Below are 23,503 nucleotides of genomic sequence, written 5' to 3'. Positions count from 1 at the left end.
AGTTTAATATATACAAAAGGGAAAAGATTTTTAAAAAAACTAGGAAAAATTATGTAGAATAAGAAATTGGGTTTATGACACGTGGAACTGCCCAGTAATATCAAATCGAATCATGTTTATTCATATAGCATATTTGAAAATAACCACAGTTGACCAAAGCACTGTACAAAATAAAAGATTGACACACAAATATATAGCAATATAAAATGTACACATATATAAAACAGAATAACACCAGTAAGAACAATTACAAACGTAAAAAAAGACAAAAAAAAACCTAAAGCCATTGAAATCATGTATGTTTTAAGACTTCATATAATCCAATTAACTGCACGTGGAAGAGGAGAATTAGGCTACAAGTAAAGTTTTTGTTACAAAATATGAATGGTATCATCGAAATATTCCTCTTAACAGTAGGCTAATACTTAATGTTATTGTACATTAAATGACAGGATTTTGAGATTCCTTTCATTTTCAGTGTTTAAACTAAAATTATCTTTTTAGGGTGAGAGACCCTCTTTAAATTATGATAACTATGTTTAGTGTTTCATGTCCTCTTTAAGTATTAGCACATACTGTATAATAAGTTTTTTTTTGTTTCTTTACAAAATATATAAGTATAACCAGTGCTGGTATGTCCACCAACCAAACAGATGTGCTGTAAGATTAAACTGAACATCAGCATTTTATTAACCGCCTTATTGCGTTGCCATTTATATCCTGTGGAGGGCAGCACTGTGCCGGAGACGGTTGCATTTGCTCCACATTTCACAGAAGAAGAAAAGGTTTATTTGCGCATGCGCGAGTCTGAAGCGTAGCAAAGTAAAATATCTTGGTTCAATTTAGTTTTTGTTGGAAAATAATCCTTTAGTTTGCTTTAGACTTACGCTGTATAGTTTATAGATACACATGTTCAGGACAGTTCTTTTTTTTTAACGCTCGGCTGAAAGTTCTTTTTCTTCTTCTCGTCATGAAATTCATCTTTAACGAGGCTTTTGTTTTGAAAGTTTTGTCTCCGCCGGGGTTTAAAAACAAGGAGGGAAAATCTTCACGGGACACAAGAAGCTAAAAACGCGCTGCAAATGTCTCTAATGTGTTTTTGTTTAGTTTGTTTTTCACAAAACGTCACTGTGGCTGTCAGGCTTGATTGACACGGTGGCCGTGGCGGGATGCAAACACCAGACTCTGACGGAGCTGAACAGTCTCAACAGCCGCTGGTTTTCTTTGACTTGGAGACGACTGGGCTGGGTAAGATCACTGCATGCTGTCATATCACTCATGATAGAGAAAACTTTATGTTTTGTAGCCAGGGGGAGTTTCACAGTTATTAACTAACGTTACAGGTTAAATAAATGGCTGTCGTTAACAGTTGACTGCCTGCTAATGGAAGATACAGGAAGATTAATATCTGTCAGATGTTTCCTTTAGACAAAGCTTTCTATTTCACATTGGGTCTGTTTAAAATGACTGAAGGTTTTGCCCTGTTGTAGTTAATTTAACTTGATAGTGGGATAGCAAGTAATGATTAAAGTATGTTCTCTTGATCCGTGTTTTAACTGCTTATTTTCAGATGTGAAGCAACACAGTGAAACCAGTGAATTTCTGGCAGTTTTGCTTTTTAAGAATCAGCAATTATTATATGTGTGGGCCATGAGTGAGACCATATAAATGTGGCTACAATGTTTTCTCTTTTTTTAATACATTTACATCTCCAGTGTGTCAGCACCCTGTAAATATTGTTGCAATCAGTTTTATGATCAATTTTGTGAATGATTTTTGCATCAGTGTGACGTCTCACCTTGATTTGTCAGATAGGCTATTTGATTTGCTGAATCAACTCCAAACTATTGTCTTCTTATTTTATCCATTAAAGGGATAGCTCAGATTTTTTTAAGTGGGGTTGTATGGGGGATTTATCCACACTTAGCATGTTACATACAGTAGATGTCAGTTGACACACCCCCAGTTCGGAGAAGCAGGCCGGAGTCCAACAGGGAAGCTAAGGGCCATTTCATAGTCGACGCAAAGGCACGCAGACGCAAACGCATTCGGATGCATCGAGACATGATGTGTGCTTGCGTCTCAAATTGTGTTGATTGATTTTTTTGATACGCGATGCAGTGACGTGTGTAATACCACGTGTTGCCAGCGGGGGTCATAATGCAAGTGACATACTTCAAATTAACCACTTTTTGTTATTCACAAAAGAAGCAGGTATGAAATTTGACGGGCGAGGAGGAAAAACTTTGCGAGCTCGTACGGGCACACTCCCATTTATATGACTAGTGCCCTGCACTTTAATAAAGTAGCAGTACTAGCTAGCTACAGCAGTACTAGCGAGCCGTAATGTACCGGTGACTCTGCTACCCCCTATTGCGTGAGCGATGTATTGCATTTTAAGTGTCGCCCGCGTCGCTTGCCTTCAATGTGTTGACTAAGAAAGGAAATGCGTTGCTCACGTCGCTTGCTCATGTTGCGTGCGTCGACTATGAAACGGCCCTAAGCGATGTCCTGCTGTGGAGGGGTCAGCAACTGAAGGTATGTTAGCAGGGTGTCCGCGGGGTCTTAAAAAGTATTAAAAGTTGATAAATCAAATGTCGGAAAATTAAGGCCCTTAAAAAGTATTAAAAAGTCTTAATTGCGATTTTATGAAGTATTAAATTTTCTTGGCATTCAAGCTTTGACAAAAAGTATCCATGAATGTATAATTTATTTTCCTCCTCGCGACTATTACAAACAACGATGTGTAAGTAGGCACACTCGGACTGCCGCTCGGGGCCGTGAGCATACCTGTGCGACATCACGTGACGGTGCACGTACAGGCGCCAAACAGAGGAGCAAAAGACAATAAAAAATCCTTCTCATCTTATCTGAGTTCTGTTGTATGTTTGTGCTCCATAGATTTAATTGTAAACTACAACTGTTTAGTAAGTTAAAGATGCACTGCTGCTAACGACAGCTTGAAGTGGTGATGAGGTCTTAAGGTTTTTTTGGAAGGTCTTACAAAAGTCTTAAAAAGGTATTGAAGTTTTTTTGGAAGGTCTTACAAAAGTCTTAAAAAGGTATTGAAATTAACCTCAGGATTCCTGCATACCCTGGTTAGCTAACTAAAAAAAGTCCTACTGTAAAAAGTCCACAACAGTTTAAGTGTACGCTCTATTTAGAATGTTTTCACTGCTGTACTTTGCTGTCAGACAATGATTTCCAGCTGGAACATGAAGCTCTTAAATCACTTTCCTCAGAGCCAGACTCTATTGAGAAAAACAGTGATTTAACATTGCTGTACAAAGGAGGTGCTGGTCTACAACTGCCTCATACAGTTATTTTGTTTGTGTTATTGAGTGACGTTGGTGTTTAAAAGCAGGGATGCATGATATTGGACTTTTTAAAGATATGCCGATATATAACAACTCATTTGTTCCATAACCGATATCAATATCGTTGTATTTGTTTTTTCCTCCACCTGACTTTAGTGATCATCAAGTCTCTTCTCTAGTGGAATTAACATCATATTATACGTGCTTACTTTCATCATGATGGTCCACCAGCAGATGGAGACAGGAAATACAATGCTTTTCGATGTATGTGATATTCATTCAATGTGCAAATTAAGTAAAAGCGTGCTGGTCGAGTCCGATAGTTCATTTCAAAGCTGATATCAGCCGATACCGATGACGTGCCGACATTATCTACATCCCTGTTTAAAAGGGTTAGTTCAGATTCACCAAAGTCATAAAATTACACAAACGAAATATGTTCTCTCGTGTTCAGTGAGCTAAAATGACTAAAATAAAATGTCAATGGAGTCTGGTGGCTTCGACCAGAGCATAGATGGGGAACTAAAGCCGTTAAAATACTCTCAATATATTGTACACTTAAACCGACATAGATTTTTTTAGATGGCTAAAATACGTTTTCTTGCCCCCCCCTCTACAGCAGTACATTGTTAGCTGCTGTAACAGTACTCCTGCCTGCTTCTCCAAACTGCAGGAGGGCTCCTGACTGACATCTACTGTATGTAATACACTATGGATAAGCAGCTCATACAGCCCCACTTCAAATCATCAGAACTATCCCTTTAACAGATTCTCAGTTGATTTTTCCAGTTACTTAATGATCTCATTATGATTTATGTTATGACGTTAACTATCTCCCATGCCCAGTTACTGCTAATAAACAGCCTGTGACTCAGCCTACAATCACATTTGCTGTTTTAAAGACCTAGTTTCCCTCCTCTAACGCACATCAAGTGATTCCTTTTATCCACGTTTTACTTCACCAGATAAGAGTTGTGAAATCGTCCAGCTGGCTGCAGTGAGTGGAGGCCACTCACTGAACCTCTACGTCATCCCTCGGTCTCGAATACAGCGAGGAGCAGCCAAAGTGACCGGCTTCAGGGTCCGCAGACAGAGGCTCTACCTCCATCGCCAGCTTGTCCTCACCAACTCCCTGCGAGAGGTCTTGGTCTCCTTCATAGCTTTCCTCAAGATGCTTGGACGCCCGCTCGTCATTGGCCACAACATTCGCCGCTTCGACTGTCGGCTGTTGGCTCGAGCTCTTGATGAACTTGACCTCAGAGCAGACTTTGAGTCAGCAGTCTTCGGCTGTGTTGACACTCTGCCGCTGGCTTGAGAGATGCTGAAGGACCGCGGCCTCCGGAGTTTCCGACAGGAGAACCTGGTCAGGGAGCTGCTGGGTGTAAACTACAGGGCCCATGATGCTTTGGAGGATGTGCGGGCATTACAGGCACTGTACAGTGTTCTACAGCCCACACCAGACTTGATTAGTAGGCATAGGTTTACTTTGGACACAATGGAGAACAAACCAGCTGCTAAATCTAAAGTGCCCTGTGAGCCAGCAGGACAGCGCCCCCTGTGGGAGCACTTCAGACAGACGGTGAAGGTCACAGAGAGCAGTTGAAGACAAAGCTACAAGGTAGAACATGAGAAATCACTTGAAACGCCCTCTTCAGTGGAGCAAAAAGGAATGAATATCTGTTTGTGGAATCTTAAAGGTCGAGGAAAGCATACGAAGACAATGAATGCACATCTGGAAGTCACACTGTGCTACTTTAGCCTGATGCAGCACTTAGATCAGGGTGTGATGGGTTTTTTCCTCAGCCTTGTAGGGCCCTAAATTCTTCTAGACGACTTTGTCAAATTGGAGTTACCAATCTGTACGCTTCAGTCTCGCCTTGTTGATCGTTCCAACAACATGCACTTTAATTTATTGCACAGTACTGACCAGATTGGAGAAATGCGAGTCAGTCACAGCTGTAAATAAGACTTTCCTTATACATATGTTAAAATGGATGTTGAAATTTGGGTGCTCTTGCCACCTCTTAAGCTCCTCGCCATTTATTTCAGGAACAAGAAACAGACATGAGTATTTCTGAACAACAAGTGGAGTCAGACGTCTCTTTATGTGATTTATAAATGGTGAAAATGTAAGTAGTTGCAGGCAGATTGTTCTCCGGTTTCAATTTCTAGTCGGCAGCTTGATTTTTAATTATCTGTGGGAGGAAATAGTGCTGACTGTTATTGAGAAAATTCATGCACTGTTTTTTACTGAGGGTAAATAAATGCGTTAATAAATGTTTTGTATTTCTACAGTGTGTCCTAAATGAATCAATATTTCAGTAGGGCTGGGAGATATGGTTAATAACACAGTGATAATAATAATAATAATAATGATAGTTTCATACAATACAATTTCACATAAAGTTGATTATTGTCCAGCTCTAATTTCAAGGTTTCAAGGTTCTCTGAGTTATTGGAAATGTAAAGGGTAACTTTGGTATCTCAATCTGGGCCCTATTTTACCATGTTTTCATGTCTAAAGCCCCGTTTCCACCAAACACTTTCAGTATGGTACCTATGGAACCAACAGTAACCCTTCAGACATGGTACCTAGACCCTAGCGTTTCCACTGCAAACAGTCCTCTTAAATGTGGGCGGGGTTGTTGTCACTCACTGCTCCGTCCAGCACTCACTGTATTCCCTCATCAGTGGTGACACAGAGGGAAGTCTGTACCTCGTTTATCGTCCACAGAACGAGGCTGCACGCCGACATTTTCAGGACAAAATATAACAGGCTGCAGTGAGAGTCTCTCTCCATGGGATATTTAGAAATAGCAGGTTTGTGCATTTAGTCCTTCTCAGGCAAGCTCAGGGGTTTAGTGTTGCCGTAGCCCACAGGAATGAGCTCCGCAGTGTTTTTTTTTTTTTCTCGAGTGAGGATTAGAATATATGCAGTTCACATAACCTGGGCGAAATTATATATAAAAATCCTTTAAGATCCACTCATTACTAAAAGTGTATGTCATATAAAAACTAAAGTAATGGTCAAAGTTGTCACAGTGAAATTTAAGGTGTGTTGATGGATCCACGTCGTCAACTCATGCATTGAGTAACATTACAAGTCAATGTTCCACCTTTAAAAACTGCCGGCAGTCGGCCCAGTGAATTAAGTCATTTTTTTCTCAGTCTACAGCTGCTGCAGTCTGGTGGGTTTGGTGATGGTGAATTTGGGTCTGTTTCCAAGGGGAAAAAAAGGGATCGTACTCTTTAACAAAAAAAGTAAAAGAAGGGGAAAAAAAACCCACTTCTAGTGGACATAAATTGGCGGTGAATGACTGCACTGGGTGGTTAACTGCAGACTGTTTTGGCGCCACCAGCTGCAGCCATGTTGCTCAATACTGGACCAATTTGTCACAGACAGACAAGACTTGAAAACAACATCTTTTAAAAGAACTGATAAGAACGGAGGAAATAAAAGACAGTCTAAATGAACTTAAAACTCAAATTAAATCAGGAAAGGCTCTCTGATAAAAGTATGTTTTAAGAAGGGACTTAAAAGAGATCACTGACTCGAACAACCTGATTTCTTAGAGCAGACTGATACTTGTTGAATATCGTTCGGCTGGAATAGTAAGGTAACAAATGGTACAGATGCAACACAAAACAATAAGGAGTTCAGATGGTGTAGTAACGGAACAAGGCTTTATTAAACCACTTTTACATACACATGTTCTCTGCAGTCCCAGGCTACAGCATCACCATATTCAAAAATGCTAAACCACATCCTCATCTAGAGAAATACTCCAGGAAATGTTCTCACTATAGTTAAATAAAACAATTAAGGTGAAACATTGTGACCTTCAGATTTGTGTGCATTTGAAGGAGTTAAATTATGTGCAAAGTCCTGGATGTACAGTATAAAAACTAAAAGGTGACATAAAACAAGACCAGTAACAAAGGTGTCTGTGACGGTTAAATCAAAAGTCAAAATTCAGTTGTTTGAAACTGCAGCCTCTACATGCTAACTACATTAAAACATTTTGAAAAGATGGAAAAAATGGTTTGTTGACAAATATAACTAAAAGGTTTTACAATTATAGAGATACAGAAGGATGAATCTGAGGTAATGGTTCTTTAATCAAAAAGATGCTGTGATTTTAACTATCAACATCCTTCAGTCTCTTAATATTCTTCAACTTCTCAACAATATTTAGCAACAACCAACAACTAAAGGTTTAGTGCATCTATAATAGGGACAAGCTTAGAGATCAGCCGTCATCACTAACACGGTCATGACGTCGGTAAAAGCATCACCAGCGTTGGCTCGATTCACTGCAGTCATTCATTCAGGTCAAACTATTGAGAGAAATATTTACTCACTGGTAGGTTGGCAGGCAAAGAGAGCATTCATTCTCAAATATTTACTTCTAGATAACCTATAAAAATTGTTACAACAAGAAAATCCACGTCATGATTTACTGACGGACCCTGGTGTGAGCTGGAATATTACGCAGACGTTTGCACCATACTGAAATAATCTAGTTACGATATTGTACCGACATGTTGGAAAGTGGTCACCACGGAGATTTCACTGTGACGACAAACCACTCACCTCATGATGTATTAATGTACAGTTAAAACCTTACGATGCGGTGCGGTTTCAGGGATCATTCCTCTTTAGCATGTAATGGCAAGTATTGATGAATCAGTACAAACAACAAAACATGCAAAGTCTGTAAAAAATTGGCGTCAAATACTCAGAAATACAGACACGTTTGTTGCTATAATACTAGAAAATTAAATGCAGCATTTTGTTGTACAACTGTACAAGATGTGGGTGTGTTAACGGGCTCGGGTCAAATTGTATGTAACAAGCAGCAGTAGTGCATTTTCAGTCGTATATAACTTTTTAATTAAAATGCATTCCTGATTCCCATGTAGTCGTGCTTAAAGGGATAGTTCGGATTTTTTTAAGTGCCGTTGTATAAAGAACTTATCCATAGTCAGTGTGTTACCTACAGTAGATGTTGGTTGGTACGCCTCCATTTTGAAGAGGCAGGCAGGAGTACGGCCATACACTGACTATACCTGTTCAGTACCTGGTACCTCATACAACCCCAATTCAAAAATCCAAATCATCCCTTTAATGGGACGGCGATAGTTAGTGGCCCTTTTTGTTTTGTTTTTTTGTTATTTTTCTGATTTTTCACTACCTTGAGAAGACGTTTCCAGACCGTAAAACATGCGCTGGTAACAGTTAAAAGCAGTAATACTTCCCAGGGTTGACTTCACCGTGACAGTCGAGACAGAAGTCCCTCTCCAGTATAACTGCTCTAAATCAAACATGCACAGGCATCTCAGTATTACACTATATACTCTCAACTAATATTTTTTGTCCCAGAGGTGGATGTTTACTTTGTTTGAGCTGAACTAGAATGATGAAGCAGTTAGCTGCACCAGTGACCCTGTGGAAAGGCTAACTGCTGGCTCATATAACAGACATACTTAGTCCTCGACAAGGTGGTTCTGTAGTTGAACAGTGATTGGTGGTGGGCTGCACCAGTGTAAACATATCCCCCACCCTGCTTCAGTGCTGTTTGAATGTACGTATAATATCTTTATCTCAGATTGGAGGATAAAAACGTGCAGCTGTAAGTGTATTAGGAATAAAAAGGGCAACCATTAGAAATAACTATAATAATAATAATTATAAATTCTGCATTAACAATACCTTGAGGTCCATTTAGGCTTTTTCAGGCTTTTAAATGCACTACACTGTTATCACCAGTAGATGGAGTTTGCTCAGTGTTTTTTGTTTTGTTTTAAGAAATCAATCTCACCAAAAGGGTTATATTAACCGTTATAAGGATTTCTATTGCATCTCATGATCTGAATCAAGGGATAGTGTTTGCCGTGTTGTCATGGAGTTGTAGATTTAAAAATATCCATTCTTCTGAGCATTTAAAGCACAGTTCAGACCAAAGATTTGCGATGAGATGAGTTGAAACAGGCAACTACTTGCAATGTGCCGGTCTGCAATGTTCCAAAAACCTGCCGGTTCACACCAATGCAACTAGACGAGACGGTGTATCGTCTCTATGCAACAACTCTCTGTACTTCCGTTCTGATTTCTAGCTTTTCAGGCTTATTTTGTGGCTGAATATAATTTGTAGCTTCTTAAAATATGAATGAGGATAGTGATGGTGAGATACTGGCTGCAGGTGCATTTGTAGTGGTGATGAAACGGCAAAAAACAGAAACAAAACCAGCATCAGATGGACTCTAACCAGTCAATACGCCACCAGCACCAATTCATCAGTCAGTGAGAATGTGTGTGTGTGTGTATGTGGAAACAGAGGGCGCAGTAGGGACGGAGCACCTGCTCACACCGCTGTGACTTTTCTCTGCAACATTCTAAAATGGTTTTGTCTTGTCGCGAATCTTTGGTCTGAGTTGGGCTTAAAGGACTTTAAACTCCAGAGCTGGTACTAAATGGACCTTATAAGATTATTTTCCCAACTGCTGTCTCCAAGGTCAAGAATAAATTCTCATGCAACATTTTAATCCCTCGATCTTCAGGAACCTGAGGATGGAGTGATGTGAGCACTGTCATGTGTCAGTGTTGTGGACATGTTTTACTTTTTATTCTTAGCGTGTGTCTTCTGTCCAGCACCTATTATCAATTTGGGATGTGCACATCCTCTGATTTATAAGATGTGATTGCATCATTAAAGGTAAAAAAGACAGTTAAAACCAATTAAAATCCAGCAGCAGTGGATTACTGCTGGATTTTAAAGCTAAAGAGCACTGCTGGAGCAGTCCGCAGGTCGAGTTTGGGTCGGGGGAAGCAGCGGGCACAGACGGGCATCGGCAAACTGTGTCTGAAAGCTCCTTTAACGTACTACCTACTTCAAAAGTGCACAACAATCATTGGGCTCAATCCTTAACGCAGTGTTGACCTTTGTGAGTCGAACCAGAGGAAAACTAACACAGGTAGTATGAGCTTTCACACACAGCCTCACACTCACAGCTACAGGAGGCAGCAGGCTCGGAACATGCTCATCCCCGACTGGGAGGTGATGTGCAGGGAGACGCTCTCGTTGGCCGAGACGAACAGGACGGTGCCCCGCCTCAGCGTGACGTCGGAGAGGGCGGCTGCAGAGGTTGCCGTGGCGTCACCTTCAATGACCAGGAGGATGCTGGCGCTGTCGACTGGAGCGACAGTGTACTGCTTCACCGAGGCTGGGACCTGCAGGATGGACGGCACAGAACGAGGTGAGAAAGTTTGTGTTTGCTCTGAACAAATTACCAATGATTAAAAAAAAGAAGAAAAAAAGATTTATTATATCCACCAGTCTGTATCTACCTTCTGTGCATATGCTCGACTGTAACAGACCATTTGATGATGAAAAATATGTGTTTTTGAGTTTGGGGTGAACTGTCCCTTAAAAATAACATCCACTTCACAGTTAGTGAGGTTTACTTCCTCCATCACCATTCAGTTTTAATTTTTCCCTCCTGAATGTTTATCATTTAGTAAGCTGAGGTTTCCTACCTGTATCCTCATCACAGTGAAGTCTGGCACTGGGGGGTCGTACAGGGACACACAGGGATCTGAAGCGTCCTGGACACATGGGAAGATTTTGGAGCTGGCGGGGGCTGGGCTGTAGTTTAGCATCTCGCACAGCGTGTTGACATCAATGTATTTTGGAGTCAGACCAGCTCTCACCGTGTTGTCTGAGCAAGCCATACACTCAATACAGTCTGGATGGACGGATGAATAGACAGAAAAGGAGAGCGAGTTTTAAATAAGCAAAGCGAGCAGTCGACTCTCCTTCAAATGGAAAAATCAATTCTCAAATACTCTTACAATTGTACGTACAGTCAGCCTGTGAGGTTAAATGCATTACAGGAGCTATTTCTTCTCCACTTGCCTTATCTACTTTCATAGTAAGTGATTTCCAAGAATGCCTTTTGACATCTGATGTGAACTTGCACTCAACTGTGGGATGAATATGTGGGTGGACATGAATAGTGAACTCCACTAAGCAAACAACACATTGTATAGCTCTAAAAACACATGAATAAATCACAGCATTGCACTAGCTAACATGTTCCTTCATTATCATGACACACACTGTTTATTTTGACTCAGTCCTAAATACACCGTCCTGCAGCAGGAAACTATGACAGGGGCATCAAATGCGTATTAATCCACAACTGAAAATAGTCCCCAGTGAATGCTCTAGCCTATTTACTCCTGTTAGTGATCATTTAAAAAAGATGAAATTATATATTTGTGACCCCTTGTTTGGGATTCATATCTTCAGAGGGAGCCTGTGGGCTTGGAGCGCCAAACAAGGTAAAAAAGTCAGAAAGCATTAAGAGACATTAACACATTGTCAGTTTTTGGCTTTTTCATGGGATTGGTTGACAGTCAGAACAATACAGAATAATGCTGGCCTTATCCTTTAATACTCCTGCAGCTTCTCTGTCATACAGGAGCACTGATGGGAGGCTGAAGTGTCAGCAATGTAGGAATTCATGCCCCTGCTACTGTTGTACCCATTCAGCCTGGGTAAGATCTACAGCACTGAGGCTACATCCACACTAACACGTTTTCATTTTTGAAAGCGTAACTATTGCTGCATTGTCACCTAGTGTCCATGCCACTCTGGTGTTTTGGAGCCCATAAACTCAGAAGTTTGAATACGCTGTTGACCCCGTCTGAATTTCAAAACGCCGGGGCTGTGTTTTGGTCTGGACAGGTGGAAGGTGAGACTTTTAAAAATGATGACGCAGACACCCTTGTTCGCTTCCCGATTGGGTCATATCGTTACAACGTGTCAAGTCAAAACATTATACAGTCTACATACGTTTTGTGATGTCATCCTTAGGCCTCTATCAGACAGAGGTCGAGGCACACTGCCTGCCCCAGTCAGACAGAGCTCTTTTTGCAGCTTGCTCCTTCTTTTTTTTAATTGTTGCTAGGCAACCACCGAATCACCTGTCCTTAGCTTAACCACTGTTTTGCTGTGAAGTAAACTCACAGATCTGTACCTTAAAGTCTGCACTTGGGGACTGCACTTGGGAAAAATAGATCTGTGTGGTTACATGAGACTCCCAGAAAGAATACAAATCAGTAGCTGATCCAGGAGCTTTGCCTGGATGATGCTTGATTCAAGGCTTATTTTAAGATGAGTCGTGGACAGTTTGACAATCTGCTGTGAATCGTAGGGCCTAATTAGTGTTGGTTAAATGTTATAAAGTAGGTGAGGCTCTCATTTGTTGTAATATGTCTTGCAGCTTGCCTAGTAGGGCGATGATGAAAGTGAGCAACATTAGCTTAACGCTGTATGCTACCACTTGCTGTCATCACCACCACAGAAGGCCTGCCTCTCAATTCCTCCGATTGGACAATGGGAAAAAATGCCAATGACGTCAGGCACTTTTCTGCTCTGGGTTGAAATTTTTTCAGCTCGAGGTATTAAGGTGCTCCTGCAAAAATGTGAGGTGCATAGAGCAGAAAGAATGATCAATTCCTCTGGCAACAAATAATGCCCCTGGTGACATTACCGCTCTAACATGTCGCCATATTTGTTTAGCAATGACTCCAAATCTGTGTAAAGCCACCTTGACCGCCTTATACTCATGTGTTGCACCCGTTGATCCGATCAAAGAAATCTCTTTCACCATCTCCATAGTATTTTACATAACTAAGTGACCAACCACAGAGTTAACCGTTTTAAAATGCCATCCAAATGAAAACTTTATTTACCTCCGTAAAGGTAAGCGTGGGGCTCGCTGGCTCCCAGGAACATGGCCTGGCCTGGCTCCAGGACTATTTGGTTGAGGAAGTAGATGGAGAAGCAGCCGATGTCTCCGGGATACTGGGAGTGGAGACGGAGCAACAGATCACCATTGCTGCTTGATGTGTCCTTCCCCGCTGCACCTGGAGGAGTCATAAACATCAGTAAACTGTGTTTAAAAACAGCAGAACAACTGACCTGTGCTGTGTTTAAGAGCCCTCTATTTATAGGATTAGATAAATGTCTGATACTGGCGCCTACAGGTGGTAGCATATAAAAAAAAGACACTGCTTATTTCCCTCTGTGATTCAGGCACGCTGGTATGAACGGACTAAAGCAGTATTTTACTGCTTTTACAAAATGGCAGCTGTAAGTTTTTTCTAAGCTTCAGTATGTACCACAACTTGGTGGATGTTTTTTTTTCAACTGGTGAATATCTCTCTTTCTAACACACTTCAGATACCAGATTGTTGACTATGATGAAATTGTTTTCACATATTGAGCAATCCTCTCATGGTCAAATAGACTGCATGCAACGGAGAAAAGAACTGACTAAAATGCTATCTCTACACCCTGGTAATGCTTAACGTCTAACCAACTACACTGACTAGTAATAAAAGCAGGTATTCTCCATTTGTTTTCAGCTGCTTGGGGCTCCATCCCTCAGCTTCCTCACCCTCTTCAGTGACTCTCTTGACCAGCATGTTGAGCTGATCTACGAACACCTTCTTCTCACAGTTCATCATCCTGGTGAAGCACTTCTTCAGCACCTGGCTCGTATGAGCCGCGTCTCCCATGCTGCATCGCAGTTCCTCCGCTGCCTCATTTCCCACCAGAGCGTGGAACTCTGGGACAGCTGATGGATGCACACACACATGCAAAAGGTATGAATTTAGTTTAAGTGAAACATTCACCCTTCAGAGAACAGTACTAAACCTCCTCACCCATTATAGTGTAATGTACAGTATCTGTACAGGTTTGACACCATAAAACATTTATTTCCCCGTTTCTCCAGTAACTGCCCAAGATCGATCCACAATCCTCTAATGACCCTGTGGGACTTTGGGACTCACATTTAAGGAATCCCAGGATCTCCTCCACTGGTCTGAAGCCACAGAGGCCCTGAAAGCGGGTGAGAGCGATGGCCATCTCTGGCTTGTGGTTGTTGTCTGGATAGTGCTCCGGAAACTGAGCATGGAGACGAGCAGCTAACTCCTAACCAAACCATAAAGACAGAAAGGGAAGAGGGTTACTAAAGAGAGAAGTGAGGATAGAGCATGAGTGTGTAGACTAAACTCAGTTCAGTTCATACACAAACCCAAGGATTATACAATTCGAACCTTCTAAATAAAAGAAATATATGAGCATGACTTTACATGACAACTAAAATAATTGTATAAACACTCCCCATCACACGGCACTCTTCTCTTAAAATAGGCAAAACGTCCTAAAAGAGTCCAACAATCAAAATCGATGCAGCAAAACCAGAAATATCATTTCTACTCTGAAAAACTTGTGCCTACATTACCTTTAATCCAAATTGGCCACTGATAATTTAGTGCAAGATCTGGGTGTGTTAGACTAATAGTAGCAGCTAATGTTGCCTTGCTCCTCTAGCCTCGAGCAGAGATGACCCAAGAAGCGCGCCAAGCTTTGAGGACAATTTTCATAGTGGCTAAATAGTGGCATTACAACTCCAGAGTCCGTCACATGCTGCCATTGAGCCAAAAAGGCTTTTCCCACAGACTTAACTGGGAAAGAGGTGTCTGTAAATCAGTGGATACATTTTTTTTTTTGAGCGAAATCATTTCACTTTCAGGATTTAATCAATTTGGTCCAATGACATTTGGAAAGTCTAGAAGAGCCGCAAAATAAATCAAACTATCCCCATTCAAGTTAACAGAACGCTAAAACAGAAGAAGCCGGCTCGGTTGGTGGAAGTCTTTAATGCGCTTGTTCTATTGGCCTAATGATGTCCCCATCATCCAGGTAACATCACTGCACGCTTTATTCCAGAGCTGGTTGGCCATCTTTGACCTTTTGTAGGCTCAGTCACTGGTATTTGTTCATTTATAAAGCCATACTGGGTAAACTCCCTTCGTACATTTGTACTTTGATTGAACAGAGATCTGACTGTAGCTATAGAGTGAAATCTCTAGACTCAGTTTTGTTGTCTGTTCCTAGTGCTCAGACTGAGCTGGGACAGAAAGCGTTTATGTGCTCTGCTCCTCTCACTTGGAATAACCTTCAAAAAGATTTGAAACTACATGGATTGTTCTCTGTCTGATTTTAAAGCTACAGTACAAGAATGAACAAATCGGTTGGTTCTTGTCATTATGCGTAGGTGTTCTAAGGTGCATTCTCAGCTGCAGTCAAACCAAACATTAAGCTGTTTCAATCCAGGCTAAATGATTTCCCAATTCAGACTAATGAGTCATTTTATGCAGAATCTGAACACTGTGTAGGTGTGTGTTTGTGTACTCACTCTGTTAGGGTGGGCCTGTATGGACAGGGCAGTATTGACAGAGAGGACTTTGAAGAGGAAGGGCAGCTGTCCCTGGAAGGTGTCTTTGACCTTAGAACCCAGGCAGGCAGGAAAGTGGGCGATCCACTGGCCCAGAGTCGTCTGTGCGATCCTATTGTCTTTAATCTGGGCATCGCCTTTTGGGTGGGCACCCATCCACAGCTTGAAGAGATCACAGAGATTCATACATTATGTCCAATATTAGAATTTCATAACACTCATGATGGCAATAGTGGGCTGAGGCAGAAGTAGACTAAAGGTTGCAGAAGTGGGTTTGTGACTGAAAGGTTTATTGGTCATAATGCTGATCTAACTGGAAAAATAAAAGTGGGAAAGAGTGTGTAATGATGAGTGCTGAATCCCAATTAAAAATATAACTACTCTCAGAGCAAATACAACTTACAAAATACAGACTTGGCAGTTCTTTGCCTCCCTCCTTTACCCTCTCTTAACAAGCATCCTGAGGGAGTCCTAGTTGTGCCCAGGCCCTCTCAGAAAAAGGGCTGGTATCATACATTTACATTAAAAGGTCCAGTGTGTAAGAATTAAGGGGATTTAGTGGCATTTCATGGTGAGGATACAGATTGTAATCAGCCGAAACTTCTCCCCATTAGAATTCCTTCAGCTTTCATTATTCAGGAGGTTTTTATCAGGGGGCCAATTATCTGCAGAGGTCTCTTCCTCTCTATAACAAATGGATCAGGTGATTTAAACCAGGGAAACCAGTAAATTAAAAATGGCTTTGCTCTACGTTCACAGGACATGTTTTTATTGTCTGTACCGAGGGTACGCACAGAGTTTGGCAAGCAAGCATCTTGTGCAGAGGGACTTTAAATTGCACTCGTTGGTTCCTCTCAGCCATTTCAAAGCACTGTTGCAGGAGTTTTGTACACAATCATGTAAATGCCAATGTCAGGGTGTGTTTTAGCTGGTCTTTGTGGTCGTGTGTAGTTGCCCTTTTTTGCAATTTTATGGTTCACTTCTAGTATATATTAACACACATTTTGGCTTTTCTTTGTAGTAATCTTATCTTATGTTTTATATTGCTTGTTTTAGAGCTGTATATTTTTCATTCTGTATTTTTGTTCTGTGTTGTCTGTAACTTATGTTGCTGCCTGTCTTGGCCAGGACACTCTTGAAAAGGAGATTTTTAATCTAAGAAGGTTTTTCTGTTTTTTTCTTTTAAAAACACTGAATAAAGCAGATTTACGTTAGAAATCAATGTTTCTCCGACGCTATTCAGCTCGTCCAAAATAGGCCGCGAACCCGGCACCTGCTAATGTGTGTTCACCTTTTTCTCTGATAATTTAAGATCCAGAAATTCAGGAGGTTTTACCAGGAGCCAAATTATCCGTAGAGGTCTCTTTCTCTCCAAAATAAATGGATCTAGTGATTTCACAGGTAAAAACACTGAATGAAGCAGTTTCACATTCAAAAAATAGTGTTTTTCTGATGCTGCTAATCACAGAGGGGCTGCTAACTATGGTGATGGATGTGAATGTGTTCGTTTATCCGTTCTGAGCTACTGTAAAATCATGGTGATGCAACACGGTGGACTCTACAGACAAAGCGCCTCACCTTATGTAGATAAACACGGCTCATTCTAGCATAACAAAGACACAAATTTATCACCCTAAATCCTCAATGCTGGACCTTTAAATCAATTTACCTAATGCTGTAATCCAATGTGATTTCTACTCAGTGAGAAGGGAGAAGAATCCAAACCATCTCACTGGGTGTAAATCACTCTGGATAAGAGGGTTACGCTAATGCCTTACATGTAAATGAAGGATACTGTCTCAAGGACACACACTTGTTGGTGGACAAACAAGGACTGCACCAGTGAGGCTCAAACTTGTAGCCTTTTTGGTACAGGGTGGTCTCTTTAACCTGAGTCCTGGGTCAGACCTGAGCAGTTTGTGACAGTCTCAGCGATCTTACAACACCATATTGTCATTTTTTGCTTTGTTTTATAATCGCACAGATAACTTAGTGCTTTCAGTCTTGTTTCATTGTGTTAACATAAAGCTGCTTTTTGAGTAAATCCTGTTACGTTGCAAAACATACATACTGTGTGAACTTGTCGTCACTGCTAGATTATGTCTACTTACGCTCAGGCAAAACTAAAATCTACTCAATAAAACACTAGATTATTAGGACATATATCTGATAGTCTACCAGAACAATAAGTCACATACTGTACTGTAGGATTAAATATCCAAACCACCCTCTGACTATATGAGCATGAACCATGGCATGTGACATTAAAGTGGCCTGTGGTATGTGAAAATGTCAACACTACTATAACCTGAACTAATGACCTTTATGAAAAAACCCTGCAGAGCTGCTGTGGCTAAATAAAAACTTCTGAAAGATATGGAGAGAACAGGGCTCCCTGCCAAGATACCAAGCAGCAGCACCACATTTTAAACCCTGGAAATGATACCAGTTTCACACTGCTTTGTCAAACCAAGGAGTGGTGTATTTTGTAGTGAGTGTGAGCACTGCAGAGCAACAATTCAGAATCTTAAAGATCCTATAATGCTGACAATAAGTGCCACCGTCTGCTGCTACACAAGTGTAGTTATCCTGTTTAATGGGGAGCCTAAAATTTAATATCAAAGTTTTAATGTTATATGTCAGAAAAACTGGAAGGAAAAGCAATTTTTTAACTCTGTACCAATGTTTAAAAAGTTACATTAACTGATTTTGAACTGAACTGCTGCTCACAGATCAAAAAAGTTCAGCTCAGATGTCCAAGTTTTGTTGTATAATCACTTAGAGTTGGTTCATGTTCTCACGGCAGCATTTACAAGCGGACCAGATCAAATGCCTTGTGTGAGAAAGCTGCTCGATTGGTCAGAATTTCCATGTGGGAAAAATCCAGGAAGTAAAGAAGAGTGCGCTTGCAAGATAAATGTGACACTTTCTAATGTCACAATGGAGGGACAACTACGCAGGTTGATTTTAGCGCTGCTCATCGTGGACTATATTGCTGTCATTGTTCATTTTAGTCAAACCACACAGTTTGAAAACGAGGCGCAGCTCCAACTAGAAAACAATGTTTTGATGCATTGGATGTGCTGAATGTGCATATTAAGGCAGTACAGGAGGAGGTGCACATTAATAATCCTCCAGGACTGTAACATGCTCATGTTTAACCCAAACAATGTGTCATGTGACTGCAGTTGGTTCGGATCGAAGTCAGAACACGTTCTCACAGTCTCGTTTTGTTGCGTACCCGAGTGTGATTGCTGTGTTCACACCTGCCCAAATGAACTACACTTAGGGGGCAAACAAACTTGAGTTCATTTATACCAAACCAAACAAGGCCGGTGTGAACACGACCTTCGAGGAAAAGTCACCAGGTCGTAGATGTATGACGCACATTTTAGTCAAAGAAATCTTAAAACCTTTTTTTCATCCGTGTACAGGCTACACATTTTTAAAATCAGAGAATGTAAAATCACTCGTCCTATAAGAATGATGTATGAAAAATAAAAATGTTAAAAGAATAACAGTCATTTATTTCCTTATTTGACAAACCCATAAGGAGCCACTGTGGCTCCGGAGCTGCAGGTTGCCTACCCCTGCTCTACACCAGTGGTTCTCAAATGGTGTGCTGTGATGCCAGTCCAGGTGTGCCGTGGGATTCTGTGATAACCACACATTTTTATTGCAATATTCAACTGGGCCTGTACAAAAAATTATAAATGAATTCTTTATTGATTGTATCAGTATGCTGTGCACACCCATTTCCTGAAAAGAAGCAAACTCTACCTAAAAAATGTAATTTAATTTAAAAAACCTTCCCAGGAAATTTGTCGCCATTAATGCGTGGAAATTCTAAGTGTGTGACACATCAAAAGCCCTGATTGGCAGCCAGTGTGAGGGATGATAACATTTAAAAGGAGAAAGCCGTGAGCGAGACATTGGATCGCTTTATTGTACGGAGCAAATCACAACAAAGCACCAGTGAAGATAGCCTATCACATAAAGAAAAGAGAAAAGTAGACAGTATCACAAAAGCTACCTGTCTCATTTTTTGTTCTTTTTATTGTCTTATATCGTGATAACACACGTTACAGAACAGATGTAAATACAGGTGTGCCTTGAGATTTTGGGCTTGACCTTTGGTGTGCCATGGGCATAAAAAGTTTGAATACACTGCTCTAGACACTAGTGTTGCACGGTATACCAGTACTAAAATAGTACCGCAGTACTAGAGTATTCCAAACGGTACTATACTGCATTTGGAAAATACCGGTACTTTTTAAATTGATTCAATTCATTAATTTATTTCATTCATTTATGCACACAAACGCCTTCCTTGTTCCTACTGGAGCACAGATTGCGCAAGTGGTGTGTATGACAACACCTGTATCAACATTCGCAGCTGGCACACGTGAAAAAAGGCAAGAGAAAGTCTGCCTCGCAAAGGGAGACATCACGAGACAACACCAACTTGGTGAAACATTTGAGCAACCAAACCATGACGTCCGTACCGAGGTACTTACCGAACCGTGATTTCTTTTGGTACCGTTACACCCTTACTATTTATTGTTCTAAAGGTTTGTATCGAAAAGGACTTTTCCTTAGGAAAAAATACCGAAAAGTATCTAAATTCATATTGGTATCGGTACCGAAACAAAGATTTTGGTATCATGACAACACTACTAGACACTCAGCGGGACATTCTTTCCATTGAGTGCTTGCATTATAAACTAATGTTAAATAACAGGTAAAATCATTCTATTACAACCTGGAATTTGTAATTAAAAACATGTATTTTAACAGTAACCTCCAACAGATACAATACACCCTCATCGCAAGTGTCTCGCTCAAAGACCAGTGTATTTATAATAACCTTACCTCTGCGTAGGGCTTGCCATCCTCAACAACAGCCAGTGGGTCTCCACCAACCACGAGTTTGGCCACCTCGCTGTCCAGCCCGACCTTTCCCCACGCATAATGCTGCACGGCACAGGTCAGGGGAAACACTGAGGAGGGACCACATTCAATGTGTGAATTCTTTAAACAAAAAGTGAATGCAGAGCTAAATCCAGTATATTCCAAGCTGTTTAGACCCGTGCAAAACACACAACTGCCTTTTGTTAACCTTCCTGCGAGTACTGTGTCTGAGCCTGTGTCTCCCACTGCTTGGCTCCCTGTTACAAACTGTTATCCCATATTGGTAACATAAAGAGAAAAGCAGAAAGTCGCTTTAATCAATGATAAACCGGGTTGTTAACAACATCAGCAGCATTGCAATTTAAAAAGGCGTGGCATATTTTGACAGGGAGACATAATCCCACACAGCCTGCCCAAACATCCTCTATAGTCTCATTATAACCCAGGAGAAACGGGGGGCACATTCCGCTGGGGATACATTATTTGGCGGAACACCGGGCAGCTGACGATGCAGCGTTCATTGACAGAAACACACAGTAAGCAGGTTTACACTCGCCCGTCGGTTTCAAACACACACTCTTCGTATCGCTGCAGGGATGTTATATGTGGTTAAAGGCCTGGCGACGTGTTATTTTGGCTGTAGCGCTAACAGAGCAGCTCTAAACACTGTCCGCCTGCCGTTAAACAAACAAAACACCGGCTGAAATATTGATGTGGAGCCTCAACAATGAGCTTTTATCGCTCAGTCTGTCGCGTTAATAATCTCTATGAGGTGTCGTGTGACGTGAATAAACCGCCGTGACATTAGCTAGCTGAATGTTTAACGACGAAACAGATAATTTTGAGGCAGTTCTGAAGGAGAAGAGCTCACTCACCTCTCACTTCCTCCATGGCTGCAACGTCGGCTGGCTGTCAGACCGTTGGTGTCTGGTGACGTCACGACTCGACCCGCGACTTCATGGAGGTTTTTTTTCTTTCTTTTTTTCAGTGTGATCAGAGCTGCTTACGTCACTATAAACCCAATAATAAAATCAATTTAATTAATAATGTTTCTTGTGTTATTACAGTCCTTAAAGCTGTACAGAAGCTTGATTTACTGGTGTATATGTGATCCACTGAAAATAAAAAATATATATATATTATTATTGATTATTTTTATTTAAGTTTTTCTTGATTTTGGACCAGTCCAAGACCGCCAAAAAATCAATACAGATAACAAAATTATATTTGAATAAATACACACAATAAAATTAATAGTGATACTAATTTAAAAAAAAAAGAAAAGAAAAATGTTTTAAGAATTATTTTGTAAACTCTGCACTGCTTTTATATTATTTTTTTATCTGTTTATTTACAGGTATTATATCTTTATTTTATTATATTATATATAATTAATCATATGCCCAGTGCCAGCCCTAGCACATTTGTTGCCCTGATTCCCTCCCACCAAAAGATGTCACTTCCTGCAGCTAAACAGTCAAAGTACTGCATGTGAATTACCAAAACGCATATATGTGTTAATTTTCTTTCTGTAACATGTGTTATAATCATATAAATCAATAATTGATTTAAAAAATTACAAATGAACTTTCTCAGAAGAATAAACAATAAAATAAAAATGTCATTGTAAAATATACAAAGTAATATAGTGGGTCGGCATAGCTAAACTATCGTTCATTTTGTGATGAAAGCACCAAATTTGGTACACTCATTGTTGAATATATGTTGAATGAATGGCATCGCAAATTTTAATTCTGAGGACTGTGGCAGCCAGTGGTTATATAATATTCTAATTGAACTAGGGATGCACTGATTTTGAAATTCTGTTGTTTAAAATATAAATTTTGCCAATAGCTGATACCAATATTCAATTTAATTGTTGATCTTTCATGTCTAATTACTTGCAAAAGTCCTTACAGCTGTACAGAGTACTAGATTTATTGGTGTATATGTGACCCATTGAAAATAAAAAGTATAATGTTTGAAACATATTTTAAGTATTATTTTCTATGCACCGTTTTTATTTTATTTGTGTATTTTTTATCGGTTTATTTACGGGTATTATATCTTTACTTTATTATATCCTCCTGAGAACCAGTGTCCTCATATGAAGACATCACATTTTGGGTTTACTTGACCTTATACTTCATTCTACCTCACTTAGACCTGTTGTCCTTCTTCATGGACACATTTTGTGCCATCTAGTGGTAGTAAGAGCACAATACGCCAATCCATGTAAAAACAAGATGGCAGCTATCCCTGCAAGTCAGCCTGTAGCTGACCCCGACATAAAAGTGGACAGGGCCAAAAACCTGATCACATTTTATATTTGAAACTTATTTATTTATGATTGATAATATTTGTAGTTGCAGTCATACACACAGTATTGTCGAGCCTCTATCTGCCAGTGTGCATGGTGTCTGTAAAATACAGTGCAATTTGTTGTTATTCAAACCCGGCTAGAGCAAACCCTGCTGTGAAGTAACGGTTTTCTGACATGTTCAACTGGAACATGGTCAACTTGTGTGTGACATCATTCCGAGCTCTGGCTTTCAACTTTCAAGGTAAATGGAATGCAGCATTTGGTTAGACCGTTCCTGCTCCTTATAATACTCATAATTGCTGTTTTAATGAGCTGAGCAGTGCTGTTCATGATATTCAAACTGGCCTTTATGTATAAAACAGGCGGAGTGGCCCTTTTTTCCCCCTCCAAATAAACATCCAATGGTTAATGTAGAAATTTTTACCCATCACCTTCGATAAAATACCAGTTCGTACTGTTGCTTAGCAACCACATTATGGAGCCACTAGTATCTAGAACTATGCTGTGTAGCAGTGATTTTTGTTGTGATGATGAATTCGTTATAAAGAACATTTACTTAATCTACATTAACAATACATTATTGATGTAAAATCCACAGGTGGTGTGCTTTGCTACATAAATGTTCTATGTCAACTGA

The 23,503-nt window shown here is 40.4% G+C and overlaps 2 protein-coding genes across 2 annotated transcripts; one reads left to right on the top strand and one right to left on the bottom strand.

Moving 5' to 3' along the window:
• Positions 1 to 268: 268 nt before the first annotated feature.
• plex9.2 (PML-like exon 9.2) lies at positions 269 to 6,300 on the top strand. Its single transcript, XM_050072619.1, is given in 2 exon segments — positions 269 to 1,248; positions 4,283 to 6,300. Coding segments are annotated over 2 exon segments (717 nt in total). The 5' UTR covers positions 269 to 1,169; the 3' UTR covers positions 4,921 to 6,300.
• Positions 6,301 to 6,984: 684 nt separating this feature from the next.
• On the bottom strand, positions 6,985 to 21,536 carry mpi (mannose phosphate isomerase). Its single transcript, XM_050072614.1, has 8 exons — positions 21,419 to 21,536; positions 20,505 to 20,632; positions 15,594 to 15,794; positions 14,182 to 14,323; positions 13,785 to 13,964; positions 13,078 to 13,251; positions 10,855 to 11,063; positions 6,985 to 10,548 (listed from the first exon to the last, which is right to left on the bottom strand). The coding sequence occupies exons 1-8, from the start codon at positions 21,432 to 21,434 to the stop codon at positions 10,330 to 10,332; spliced, it is 1,269 nt and encodes a 422-aa protein (XP_049928571.1). The 5' UTR covers positions 21,435 to 21,536; the 3' UTR covers positions 6,985 to 10,329.
• Positions 21,537 to 23,503: the final 1,967 nt, after the last annotated feature.

This window comes from Epinephelus moara, chromosome 20 (assembly GCF_006386435.1).
Source record: "Epinephelus moara isolate mb chromosome 20, YSFRI_EMoa_1.0, whole genome shotgun sequence".
Taxonomy (NCBI): domain Eukaryota; kingdom Metazoa; phylum Chordata; class Actinopteri; order Perciformes; family Serranidae; genus Epinephelus; species Epinephelus moara.
Note: the sequence above shows the minus strand (reverse complement) of the source record. Positions and strands in the feature narration are given on the sequence as shown.